The sequence below is a fragment of the Lynx rufus genome, unplaced genomic scaffold, assembly GCF_022079265.1.
Source record: "Lynx rufus isolate CCGP_SWC_20201006 ecotype Redwood Valley unplaced genomic scaffold, mLynRuf1.p SCAF_38, whole genome shotgun sequence".
In the NCBI taxonomy this organism is placed as follows: Eukaryota; Metazoa; Chordata; class Mammalia; order Carnivora; family Felidae; genus Lynx; species Lynx rufus.
The window spans coordinates 1,453,202-1,465,939 of NW_025814854.1; the positions used below are offsets into that span (position 1 = coordinate 1,453,202).

The 12,738-nt window shown below is 50.5% G+C and overlaps 1 protein-coding gene across 3 annotated transcripts in view; it reads left to right on the forward strand.

Annotated features, from left to right (window-relative positions):
* TNIP2 (TNFAIP3 interacting protein 2) overlaps positions 1 to 7,922 on the forward strand; it is a 34,518-nt gene extending 26,596 nt beyond the window's left edge. For all 3 annotated transcript variants that reach the window (XM_047094169.1, XM_047094171.1, XM_047094170.1), the window contains exons 2-6: positions 2,301 to 2,588; positions 4,051 to 4,140; positions 4,922 to 5,188; positions 5,316 to 5,435; positions 7,105 to 7,922. In XM_047094169.1, the coding sequence (XP_046950125.1) occupies positions 2,301 to 2,588; positions 4,051 to 4,140; positions 4,922 to 5,188; positions 5,316 to 5,435; positions 7,105 to 7,371 (1,032 nt within the window). In that variant the 3' untranslated portion in view covers positions 7,372 to 7,922. The remainder of the gene's footprint in view (positions 1 to 2,300; positions 2,589 to 4,050; positions 4,141 to 4,921; positions 5,189 to 5,315; positions 5,436 to 7,104) is intronic.
* Positions 7,923 to 12,738: the final 4,816 nt, after the last annotated feature.

Here is a 12,738-nt window from a genome sequence, read left to right on the forward strand (position 1 = left end):
AGAACAGTCTCTTCCTCTAGGTCTTTTTAAGAGAGCCGAATTGACCATCCTACCAGGAATTATTCTTTCTTCTCTTGCTGTCAACTTCTCGAGTGAAGTTCAAGGAAAGTGGGAAAGCAAGGACCCTTAACTCCCTGAGAGGGCGAGAATTCCAGAATGTTTTCTGGGTCACCTGGTTAGAGTGATGGAGGCACATGGTGGACTTCTCCTGCGGAGGCCACCCCAGGTGCACAGGGTGTTGGGTGGAGGAGCCCTTGCCTCATGGGCTCAGGCACGGGCCCAGGAACAGGGTGGGGCCCTGTGTCGGGCTGTGTTCCCCAGTTTTACCAGGTACTTCTTAATCCAGTCTTGAAACGGTCCCAGCTGTATGACTTCTGGGCATGTTTCCTGTGGATGTATTTGCACCAGAGGGTAAGGAAGTGGTCCATGTCCATCAATTGGAAGTGTGTCCTGCAAATCTGGAATCTACTGTGGAATGAGGTGTTCCTTAGGTGGGAGACAGCAGTGAAAAGTGTGCTGGTGTAGGATCCATTTGTGTATGAAGACTGGTGTGGTAGATGCCTAAACACATTCTGGAAAGACCTGTGCCCACATGGTGGATAGGAGCTGCCTCTGGAAAGTGAGGCTTGGGGTGGAGGGGTTGGTGGCAAAAGAGAAATTAGGTTTCCGTTGAATTTGTTACAACCATGCATATTTTTTGTTTTTGTTTCAAGCACGTAAGAGAATAATACTTCAGGGGTCCTTTAGTAATGTGGCCCAGCATTTCATTCTGCTGTGCTGAGAAGGTTCCAGGGTCCCCGTGTGTCTCCCCCTCACACTCACGTTGGCGGGGGGGCGGTGAGGGTGAGGGATGGGTGGTGGGGGTGAGCTCGCTCCTCCGCGGGAGGCCAGTCCTTCCTGCCCACACCCTCCCGGGGAAGCCCAGACCTGACCTGCGTCTCCCAAGGCTGGTGCTCCATCTCTGGGTCACATTCGCGCACCCAGTGTCACCTCAAAGATTTGCAGGCGCTGCAGTTCTTTGATTGAGACAGGAAGGTACAAAATTAAGGCCAGGTATAGAGCAGACCGTAATTTTAAGGACTTTCTTTTAAAGAAGTAATCAGCGGTGGGTGGATTAGGTCCCAGAGCTCTGTCACGAAGTCCCATAGCTGGGAGCCTAGAACAAGAGGAATTTAATTGTCTGCCCTTCTGCCCTGGAAGCCTGAGGAAGGTGTTGGCAAGGCCAAATTCCCTTGGAGGCTCCAGAGTGGGTGTGTCTTTGCCTCTTTCAGCTTCTGGTGGCTCCTGTAGCCCTTGGTGCCCCTTGGCCTGTAGACGCAGCTCTCTGGTCTCTCATCACACCACCTCCTTCCTTGTGTCTGTGTCCATATTTCCTTCTTCGTATAGGGACAGCAGTCACTGGATCGGGGTCTGTTCTAATCCTCTTAACCAGTCACGTCTGTGAGGGCCCTACTTCTAAGTCAAGTCGAATTCCAAGTACCAGGAGTGAGGACGTACCTTCTAGGCACTGACCCGCTGCAGCTTCTGTCCGTCCCATAAAGGAGTCTTTGCAGTTGCCACACTTCGTAATTTGCTGATGTACCATCTAAAATTACGAACTTGTTTGTGAAAATAAAAATAGAATTATTGGGGCGCCTGGGTGGCTCAGTCGGTTGAGCGTCCAACTTCGGCTCAGGTCATGATCTCGTGGCCCGTGGGTTCCAGCCCCACGTTGGGCTCTGTGCTGACAGCTTGGAGCCTGGAGCCTGTTTCGGATTCTGTGTCTCCCTCTTTCTCTCTCCTCCCCAGCTCATGCTGTCTCTCTTCTCAAAAAAAGTAAATAAACGTAAAAATAAATAAATAAATAAAATAGAATTATTAAAAATAAGTAAACATTAAAATTTTTTTCTATTTTTTTAATGTTTACTTTTAAGAGAGAGAGTGTGTGTGTGTGAGCAGGGGAGGGACAGAGAGAGGAGACACAGAATCTGAAGCAGGCTCCAGGCTCTAAGCTGTCAGCACAGAGCCCAACGCAGGGCTCAAACCCACGAGCTGTGAGATCATGACCTGAGCCAAAGTTGGGTGCTTAACTGACTGAGCCACCCAGGCGTCCCTGAAAACAGAATTGTAGATGAAGTTTCAGAAAGAACATTATAGGCTGAGAACTCCAGTTTAATTATAGTTCAAAAGCCAGCCTCTGAATGAGTTTGTTCATCATCTAGTGATGGGGTGTCTGTGCCAAGCTTTTCTCTTGTTTTATGAACATTTGTTTTTTACCTTCTTTTAATAAAATAAACTGTGCTTTTAAATCTTCCACTTAGGAAATTGAAAGACTTTCTGAGAAGTTAGAAGAAAAAGAGAAGGAGAAGCAGCAGCTGATGAGCCAGCCGGAGCATGAGCGAGAGAAGGAAGTTGCCCTGCTGCGGCAGAGCGTGGCAGAGAAGGAACGAGCCCGGGCTGCCAGCGACATTCTGTGCCGCTCCTTGGCTGATGAGACCCATCAGCTGCGGAGGACTCTGGCCGCCACTGCCCACATGTGCCAGCATCTGGCCAAGTGTCTGGATGAACGACAGCGCACACAGGGGGACTTGAGGGAGAAAAGTCCTGAGGTAGGCCATGCACGTGGGTAAGCAAATTACAGTGAAGACCACATCGGGGCAGGAGGCGTCGCGTAGAGACCGCAGGATCCCTCAGCAATCGCGGGGATTGGGGAGCCCAGAGCCCACCAGTAAGGAGACTCCTCTTGGTTGTGACAAAGCCTGTCTATTCAGGGCTTTCTTCTAGAAAGATGGAACGTGCAAAATGTGATAGGAAAGCAGGGCAGCCTGCTTCACCAGCCCAGCCTCTTGGCCTCTGTAGCCTCGGTTAGCTGAGGACAAGAGGGTGGAGCCGCGGCTGGTAGGCGGATGAGGAAGATGCAGAGTGAGGTGAGGGCAGCTCCCCCACAGGCCCCATGCGCGGGCCCGCAGGGCCGTGGGTGCTGGCCTTCCTTGTGCTCCGTGCACCTGCACAGAGCGGCACCGACCCAGCCGTGGACCTCGGCACAGCTGGCTGTGGGCTCGCTGAGCGGGGTCCTTTCCGGGCAGTTCTCTTAGGCTGCCACCAGGTTCACCGAGGAATGCGCTGCGATGTTCTGAGGGGGATGGGCTGACCGGCCCCTTAGCGGCGGCTTTGCCACAGCTCGCATGGGGAACCACCTGTTCTCAGGTGGATTCCACTAAAAGGGAACCTCGGAAGGAACCAAGCGTATCTGAGAAGCCAAAAGAAAAGTGCTATTTGGGAGGAGGCGGGTGGTCTTCTCCAACGTTGAGTCACTGGGTCGTTTCCTTGCGGGGATTTGAAAGTAGCTACACACGATGGTGGCTGGGTGGCTGGGGGCCGGCGGCTCTTACAGTCACTAAATCAGCATCATTTCTCAGCCTGGGACTTGGCTGAGTCACCCGGGGCTTCCCAGTGGCTGCGCCGTGAGGATACATACTTCCTTTGTCATTCAAGGGGAATTCTCAAAAATGATGTCACCAACATACAGCCCTCTGTTCTATTAAATGCACTGCATTTCTCGGATTCAGACAGACTTCTCAAATGAGACTTTTCGGTTAGGGCTGCCTACCATTGTTAGGGGTGGTTTGGGATGTGGCTTCTAGGCATGAGCATGGTGTGGGTCAGACCCTGTGTACAAAGCCACCAAGGTTGACCCTGATGGTCTGCAGACATGATGGGTTCCCAGCCAGGCCTGCCCCGTGGCCCAGGGCCGGTGTGTCCTTTGCCGCACAATGGGACTGAGCCCCCTGTTCCCCCGAACCATGACAGAGCAGGTCAGGCAGCGGGAGCCCCGGTGCGTGGTGGGCCCGGGTCAGGGCAGAGCACACCCTTCCCCCACCACCTCCGGGAAGCAGGGAGTCCTTTTGCGTCTCCACTTTGCTTCTCTACCTGATGAACGACCGCCAGCTGGTGCCTTGCTGGATGTGATGATGTCTGCGACCTTGGTCCGCGGGTCTAGCTTCCTCCCCTCTTGTTGCACTTTTTCCGTTCAGCGACATAGTGCCCTCCCACTCTCCCTTTGTTATGCAGCCAGAGCGTACAGGCGGGGACACCTGTGTCCGGGATGTTATCGAGAAGTTACAGGAAGAAAATCGACTGTTGAGACAGAAGGTGACCCATGTGAGTATCTGTCATATTTCATTCAAGAAGAATTTGCCCTTGTGAACTGCAGGTGTAGGGGGGTCCTGTCCTCCATGGTGCTCAGGGGTTGTGTCCCCCTCAGGCCACTTTGGCTGACACACACCATGCCGAGACCTGACCTTTTTGTCTGAAAGTGCAGAGAATGTGCCCCGTCATGCTCTGTCCCCTCAGGCTAACTCGTAGGTCGAGAAAGGAGGTGCAAGAATTACTATCGAGTATGGCTTTTAAGGAGGGAAAACCGCACCGAGTCCACTTGTGTTTAACAGTTGCTGGCGGACGTCACCGCCGTGCCTCGGACGTGTCTGCTGCTCTCCGTGTCCCCTCTGGATAGAAGAGCAAAGTGAGGTGACATCCATTTAAGGGGAAGAACTCATTAGCTAACTGTTGCTAACAAAGCGCTTCATAGTCCGAGAAAGACAAATGCCAAGTGATTTCTCTCCTGTGTGGAATTTAAGACAGCAAGCAGAGGAACACAGGAGAAGTGGGGGAGGAAGAAGAGAGGACAACAAACCACAGGGGACTCTAACGATAGAGAACAAACAGGGTTAATGGAGGGGGGGCGGGATGGGCTAGATGGGGATGGCGACAAAGCACTGGGGGTGTACGCAAGTGACACTGAGTTCTGCTCCTGAAACCAATATTACACTGGATGTTAACTGGAATTTAATAAAAATTTGAAGAAAAAGTTTAAACTTAAAAACACAAAGCGTGGCGTAGCGTGGGGCCGCCTTCACCGCGTGTCTTGGCCACGTCCCCTCAGGTAGAAGACCTTAACGCCAAGTGGCAGCGCTACGATGCCAGCAGGGATGAGTATGTGAGGGGGCTCCACGCGCAGCTTCAGGGGCTACAGGCCCCCCGTGAGCCCGAGAGACCCTCCCCTCCTGAGCTGATGAGGAAGGAGATCTCCAGGCTCAACAGGCAGCTGGAGGAGAAGATAAATGACTGTGTGGAAGTGAAGGAGGAGCTGACGGCTGTGAGGAGGGCCCGAGATGCGGCGCTGGAGCGGGTGCAGATGCTGGAGCAGCAGGTGTGGCCCTGGGTGGGGGAGGGTGTGGGAGGTGGGGGGGGGGCGGGGGCCAGGTGGGCACCTTCTCCGTCCTGAGCAGCAGAAGTGGCGCCGCGTGCTGACAGCCGCGTGTCTTGCCTCCTTTCAGATTCTTGCTTACAAGGATGATTTCACCTCGGAAAGGGCCGATCGAGAGCGTGCTCAGGGGAGGATTCAAGAGCTGGAGGAGCAGGTGGCCGCCTTGCGGCACCAGGCGTCCCGGAGGCAGGTAGAGTACGAGGCCTCTTTAGGCCTGGCATTTCTCTCATTTTTCTTTCCGCGAATTTCAAGCATCGGCCTGAGACCCTGATTGCCCTGCTTAGGTCAGAGCCGCCTTGCCCAGCCCCTGGGGCACGGGGGTGGAAGAGCTCCTAGTCACACTGTGTGACAGTCCACAGGGCCTGTCCTGCCTTCCATGCTTGTGGTCACGCGCCCGGTGAGCACGTCCTGGGCCCCAGGCTTCCTGCTAGGAGCTTCCTTCATACGTGTCCCCTCCTCGCGATGAGGCACAGGTACTTGGTTACTCCATTCCCAGGTGTCTAGTAACGTCCCTGGGCCCACGGCCCGTGTGCATGGAGATGGGCCTTGCGGGCCAGTAGGCCTCCACCCCAACTAGGGAGGCCTGGCGTGAGTCAGAATTGATAGTTTCTCGGTGCAGGACCCATGGCGCCCACATGCCTCTTCCCCTCTGCCCTGGACCCTCTCCGTGCTCTGCGGAGACCCTGGGAGAGTTTGGTTTCTTTAGCCCCTCAGCCAGTACCTACTGGGCCCCTCCAAGAACGTCTGGACTGGACGGTAGTGGCACCTCTGGGGATTGACGTACCAGGCTGAGCAGGGATGCTGAGCTGACCTCGGGGCTGCCCCATCTGGTTGGGTGCTGCCTGTACTATGCTGCTGCGGTTCGTCGGTGGCTTCTGCTCCCACCCTGCATGAGGTGCAGGGAGTCACGGGGGACACCCTCTCTTTAACACTCTTGGGCTCGGTCCAGGGCACCAGGCCTGGACAGAGGCAGCTGTTCCTACTGGCGGGTGAAGTGGGTGGGGACCGTGCCCGCAGCCTGTTTCCCCCCGAGGCCACAGGCTAACAAGGAGGTGCGGGAGGACCTCATTGTCCCCAGCGGCCTTAGCGGCTCCCATCACAGATTCCGGGTTCTCCTGAGGCCCTGGGACTCTAGGCTCTGGCTGAGGACGCTCCACCATGGGCCCAGGCAGGGGCGGTCTTCTGTGGTCTTCTGTGATCGGGTTTCACCTGTGGGTTTCTGGCTGCCTCGAACTTGAGGAAGCACGTGCTCTTGGATTGAAAGGTCATTAAAGGTGTGGTTCTAGGCAGCCTGTCAGTGACTCTGGGCCAACAGGGATGATCAGGACCCACTTCAAGTCTGTTGGGGGACAGGGCGTTTGCCTTACGTGGCCTCTGCATCCTTTTCAGCTGCAGCCTGTGGCCCCTCGAATGTGGGGGAGCACTTGCCGTTGCTGAGGAGCCAGGGCAGGAGTGCAGAAGGGGCGGGCAATAAGCCCCAGGCCCACAGAGGAAAGCCCAAGTTCAGATGTGAAGTAGAAGCACCAGGCCGAGGAGCACGCAGGCCACGGTGCCTCGTGACTGATGTCTGGAGGGCGTGCGCCGGGCCGAGCTAGGAGGGACCCCCACCCCGGCTCCACCTCTGTCTCTCCACAGAGGCATATGGGGCTGATAGGCAGGGAGCGGGCCCCATCTGAACTTGTGCAGGAGCGTCTGCGACTGGGCCCCACCGTGTTTGGACTCTGGGCTACTCCAGGAGGTGGGGAGGGGCTGCAAGTCCCACTCAGGGACGGGAGAGATCTCTCGAGTGCTAGAACCCGACACCTGGCTTTGTGGCCTGCAGTGCGGCCCATGTGAACGGATACTCGCCTTCTTTCCAGGACTGCCGAGAGCGGGGCTCCTGCCGGACGCACACGGGGAGCAAAACCCCCAAGTACTTAGAGACCAGTGTCTTGGAGCTTGTGGCACCCAGTGGCCGGAGGGCCGGGACTGGGTCTCAGGGGCCGGACTTCTCCGCAGAGGGCAGGTGTCCTGGAGCAACGACCCGGAGAGGGCAGGGGGAGCTTCAGTGCCCTCACTGCCTGCAGCACTTCGATGACGAGCAAGGCGAGGAGCTCTTCAGGCATGTGGCCGAGTGCTGCCAGTGAGGCCCTGCGGCTGGAGCTACCTGTGACCCTGCGGCTTCCGAGGGGGCTCGGCCCTGGGCGAGACCCAGGACCCAGCACAGGTTGAGGGGGTTTCTGATCCTTCACCTTGGCCATCCTTGGGCGGTGGAACAGACCAAGTTGGAGGGAACTTCTCGTGGGGCGTCTGCCTCTGGGAGGGCCTGGCTTGGCTTCTGGTGTGGAGTGCGCCCCTCCCTGCCCCCCGCCGGCCGGCGGGTCAAGACCAGGGGCAGGGGGCGCACGAACGCTCACAGGCAACACGACAGCCCCAGTCAGCCTGCGCCGCTGCAGCTCGCTGGGAAGAGGTGGCTACCTGCAGGGACCACGTGTGTGGGCCCCCGGTTCTGTTGAGTCGGGACCAGGTTTGTAGACTGAGCCCTGTGGCAACACATCGCACACGAGGACTATTCTCGGCCACCGCGGAGACACGTGTCCTCACTGAAATGCACTGCAATAGCGTTTGCCACATATCTCAAAGACAAAAGACATTTCACATTTACTTATTTTTATAATAAATACACTTGCTATGGTGACTGCTCTTGAGAATGTGTCCCGGGGGCTGCAGTACTTTCAGTCAGACTAGCTGATGAGGAGGAGAAGCGCTCCTGTGTTTGCCACCTGCCTGTCAGGGACCACGTGACCTGGCGCCAGCCCCGCTTTGCCTTCGGTCTGTTTCTGCCCCAGCCCAGGATGTGTAGCCAAGGGCTGGGAATGCGGTGAGAGGGTGCAGGTACCTGCTGAGAGCACACGAGAGCCACACAGAGCAAGGTGTGATCGGTGACCCGAAAGAGAAGGCGGGAGGGGAGGCTGAGGTGCCGTGCCAAGTGCTTGCCAGGGTTCACTCCCTGAACCCCCAGAGCGATCCCAGGAGGTAAGTGTTATGATCGTCCTCAACACAAACAAGGAAAAGGAGGCACAGAGGGGTTAAGTCACTTGCCCAAAGTCACACAGTGCCTGAGTGACAAAGCTGGCATCTGCACCCATGTTCTCAATAGCACAGTCTGTACTTCTTCCTGGAATTCATCCTTCCATCTGGCTAAGTCCTCCTCAAGTCAGAGTTCAGGTGTCACTTCCTCTGGGGCCCCGCTGGAAGAGACCCAGCCTATGTGGCATGGGGTGGGTAGACTGTAGCAGAAAGCCTCAGTCTCCCTGACCTCAGGAACTGGAAGAGCTTGTGGACACCTGAATACTGGAAACAGAGGATGGGGACACCCCAAAGAGAAGGGAGCCACACCCTCAAATCCTTGGCTGACCCCCCAATTTTCCATGCATTGAGCAAGAACCCAAGGATTCTGGGGTGAGAACAGCAGATGGAAAGCAGAAAGAGCTGAGCAGACATTCCAGTGGCTGAATATTACAGGGGGACAGTTTTGAATTTGGGTCCCTCAAGCTTCAAAGGTAAATACTTTGGGTTTTCCTCTGAAACCCTGTAAGGGCCCTGCATTAGGAGTAAAGTTGACATCCTAGGACAAAATGAAAATAGCCTTTGCTCTAAAAAGGCCTAAGAGTTTCAGGTAATCAACCAGTAAATCAGCTGTCACCTGGAATGAGATACAGGCAACAGAGTCTAGGACATTATACTGTATTAATCACAAGGACAATATGCAATAGAAAATACTAGACCGGTGTCTAGCTGGCTCAGTTGGTAGAGCATACGACTCTTGATTTTGGAGCTGTTTGAGCCCCACATTAGGTGTAGAGATTACTTAAAATCTTAAAGAAAATACTAGGCAAAGGAAAAATAAAGGCAGGATGAAGGTATTTTTCAGACAAATACAAGGTAACAAAATTTATATCCAATTGACTGCACCACAAAAAATCTGTACTACAGAAATTATTCCAGATAAAAATATAGAAAGGAATGAAGAACCTGGGCGTGGGTAGATATGAATTACTTTTTAAACAACGATGTTTGGAGGCCTTTAAAACATGCAAGCATATGACCAAAAGAGCTTCCTAGGTGGGGGGGAGAGTATGAACTTATTACACAGAAGTTTTTGCATTGATGTAAGGTGGACTGTAATGCAATAAGAAAGCATAATCTCTAGAGTAACCACTAACCTAGTAATAAAAATATTTAAAAAGTGAATAGAACAGAAAATGTTACTAATCCAAGACAAGCTAGGAGAACTAAAGGAATAAGGAAGAGATGAGACAACATAGATGGCAAGATGGCAGACTCAAGCCCAACTGTATCAATAATTACATTATAAATGGATCACTGAAAGACAAGGATTGTCACACTGGATGAGAATGACAAGGTCTCACCTACATGCCCATTAGCAAAGATGTACTTTATTAAAAAAAAAATAATGTTTATTTCTGAGACAGAGAGAGACAGAGCATGAGTGAGGGAGGGGCAGAGAGAGAGGGAGACACAGAATCAGAAGCAGGTTCCAGGCTCTGAGCTGTCAGCACAGAGCCCGACGTGGGGCTCGAACTCACAAACCGTGATATCATGACCTGAGCCAAAGTCCGTCTCTCAACCAACTGAGCCACCCGGGCGCCCAGGAAAGATGTACTTTAAATATAAGAACACAGGGTGAAGATAGAAAATACACACCATGCCAACACTAACCAAGAAAATGAGAGTGGTTACATGATTATCAGATGGAATTTAAGACAAAAAGTGTTAGCAGAAGTAGAACACTGTATAATGACAAACGGCTAAATTTATCAGGAATATGTAACATTCCTAAATTTGTATACAGTTAATAACATAGCTTCAACATATATAAACAAAAGGAGGGCTGGATAAATGCACAATCATAGCTGGAGATTTTAACACACCTCTAAGTGAGAGAAGCAGGAAAAAAAAATCACCAAGGACACACAAGATTTAACCAAAATAATTAACAAACTTGGTGTCATTTACTTATGTGGAACATTAGGCCCAACAAAAGCCAACTAGAATTCTTTTCAGGTGTACATGGAACACTTACCAACAGAGACAAATTTGTGGGGCATAAATCAAGTCACAATATATTCCAAACAAATGAATCATTGAATTTATGTTCTCTGACCATGGTGAGGTTAAACTACAACTCAGTAACAGATAAATATCAAATTCCCAACACACTTCTAAGTGATCTGTGGACAAAGGAAAAGACACAATGGAAATTAGAAAATACTCTGAAATGAGTGAAAATGGGGTTAAAATTCAGCAATCTACGTGCCCCTCTCAAGAGCTAAGAGAAGAGCTGCAAATTAAACCCAAAGAAAAGGGAAGGAAAGAATATGAGAGCAGAGATCAATGAAACAGAAAACAGAAAAATCAACAAAATGAAGAGTTCTTTTAAATGCCAATAACATGGATAAACCACTAACATGACTAATGCAGAAAAAACAAATTGTTGATAATCAGCAATGAACAGAGGAACATCACTATAGATCTCTAAAAGGAGTACTATGAACGCTCTATGCTAATAAATCCGACAACTTCGATGAGACAGATAAACTCCTTGAAAAACACAATTTAATGCAACTGATACAAGAAGAAACAAAACCTGAGTAGCTGTTCTGTAGGTATTAAGTAAATTGAATCTATAATTAAAAGTATTTTCACGCAAAAAAGGGGGGTGCATGCCTGGGTGGCTCAGTTGGTTGAGCATCCAACTTTTGATTTTGGCTCAGGTCATGTTGCCAGGGTCGTGGGATGGAGCCCCATGTCAGGGCCGCTCAGCATGGAGCCTGCTTGAGATTCTCTCTCCCTCTGCCTCTCTCCCTAGCTTGCATGAACCCAATCTCTCTCTCTCCAAAGAAAAAAATTTTTTAAATGAAAAAAGAAAGAAAAAAAAAAGATATTTTCACAAAGAAAATTACAGGCCCAGATAACTTCACTGGTGAATTCTCCCAGACATCTGAGAAAGATATACCAATCTTACATACATTCAGCAAATACAAGGAATGTTCTCCAACTCATTTTTATGACCCCCAAACCTAAGAAAAACAAGAAATTACAAGACAAATCTCTCTCATGAACACAGACACAAAAGCCCTAAAAAAATTAATAAATTGAATTCAATATAAAAAAGGTTAATAAATCATAGCCAAGTAGAATTTTAATTACGGATACAAGATTGGTTATTCAAAAAAGCATTAAATGTTATTCACAGAATAACAGAAAAAAACACATGATCTCAATAGAAGCCGAAAAAGTATATGACAAAATTTAATACCCACTCATGATAAAAAAAAAAAAAAACACTCAGCAGACTAGAAAAAGAAGGCATTTCCTCAATCTGAAAAAGGTGTATGTCCAAAAACTTACAGCTAACATTATATTTGATGATATAATATTAAATGCTGTCCCTGCTGAGGTTTGTATCAAGACAAGGTTGTTCACTCTTTTTTTTTTTTTATAATTTTTTTTAACGTTTTTTATTTATTTTTGAGACAGAGAGAGACAGAGCATGAACAGGGGAGGGGCAGAGAGAGAGGGAGACACAGAATCCAAAACAGGCTCCAGGCTCTGAGCTGTCAGCACAGAGCCCGACGCGGGGCTTGAACTCACGGACCGTGAGATCATGACCTGAGCTGAAGTCGGACGCTTAACCGACCAAGCCACCCAGGCGCCCCGGTTGTTCACTCTTAACCACTGTAATTCAACATTGTACAGGAGGTTCTACCCAGTGCAGTAATAAAGGGAATAAAGAACAAAAAAGTTGGGGAAAAAGTAAATAAAACCGTCCCTATTTGCAGATGACAGATTGTATGTATATATGATATATATACATAAAGGAGTACATACACACACACATAAAACTCTAGGTGTTCTTAAAGTTTAGAATTTATGTCAATTATTTGACAACCTCAAGATATAAAGTTCGATATATGAAAAATCTACCATGCTCCTGTATGTTTACAACAAGTAGAAAAGCAAACTTAATGTTTATTTTTGAGAGAGAACATGCAAGTGGGGAAGGGGCAGAGAGAGAGGGAGACACAGAATCTGAAGGAGGCTCCAGGCTCTGAGCTGTCGGCACAGAGCCCGGTGTGGGGCTCAAACCTACGAACTGTGACATCATGACCTGAGCCAAAGTCACACACTGAACCAACTGAGCCACCCAGGCACCCCAAGAAAGGCAAATTTAAAACTCCCCAAAAGATACAGTGACCAACAAGATGTTAAGTCCTAACTAACCCCCAGAACCTGTGAATGTGACCTCACTTGGAAATAGGGTCTTTGCACATGTAATATGAGATGATGTGCTGGATGAGGGTGGGCCCTAAACCCAATGACTCATGTCCTTGTAGGGACAGAAGAGACGTGCGAGTGTGCAACTCTTGATCTTAGGGTTGTGAGTTTGAGTCCCATGTTGGGTGTAGAGATTATTTGAAAAAAAATTT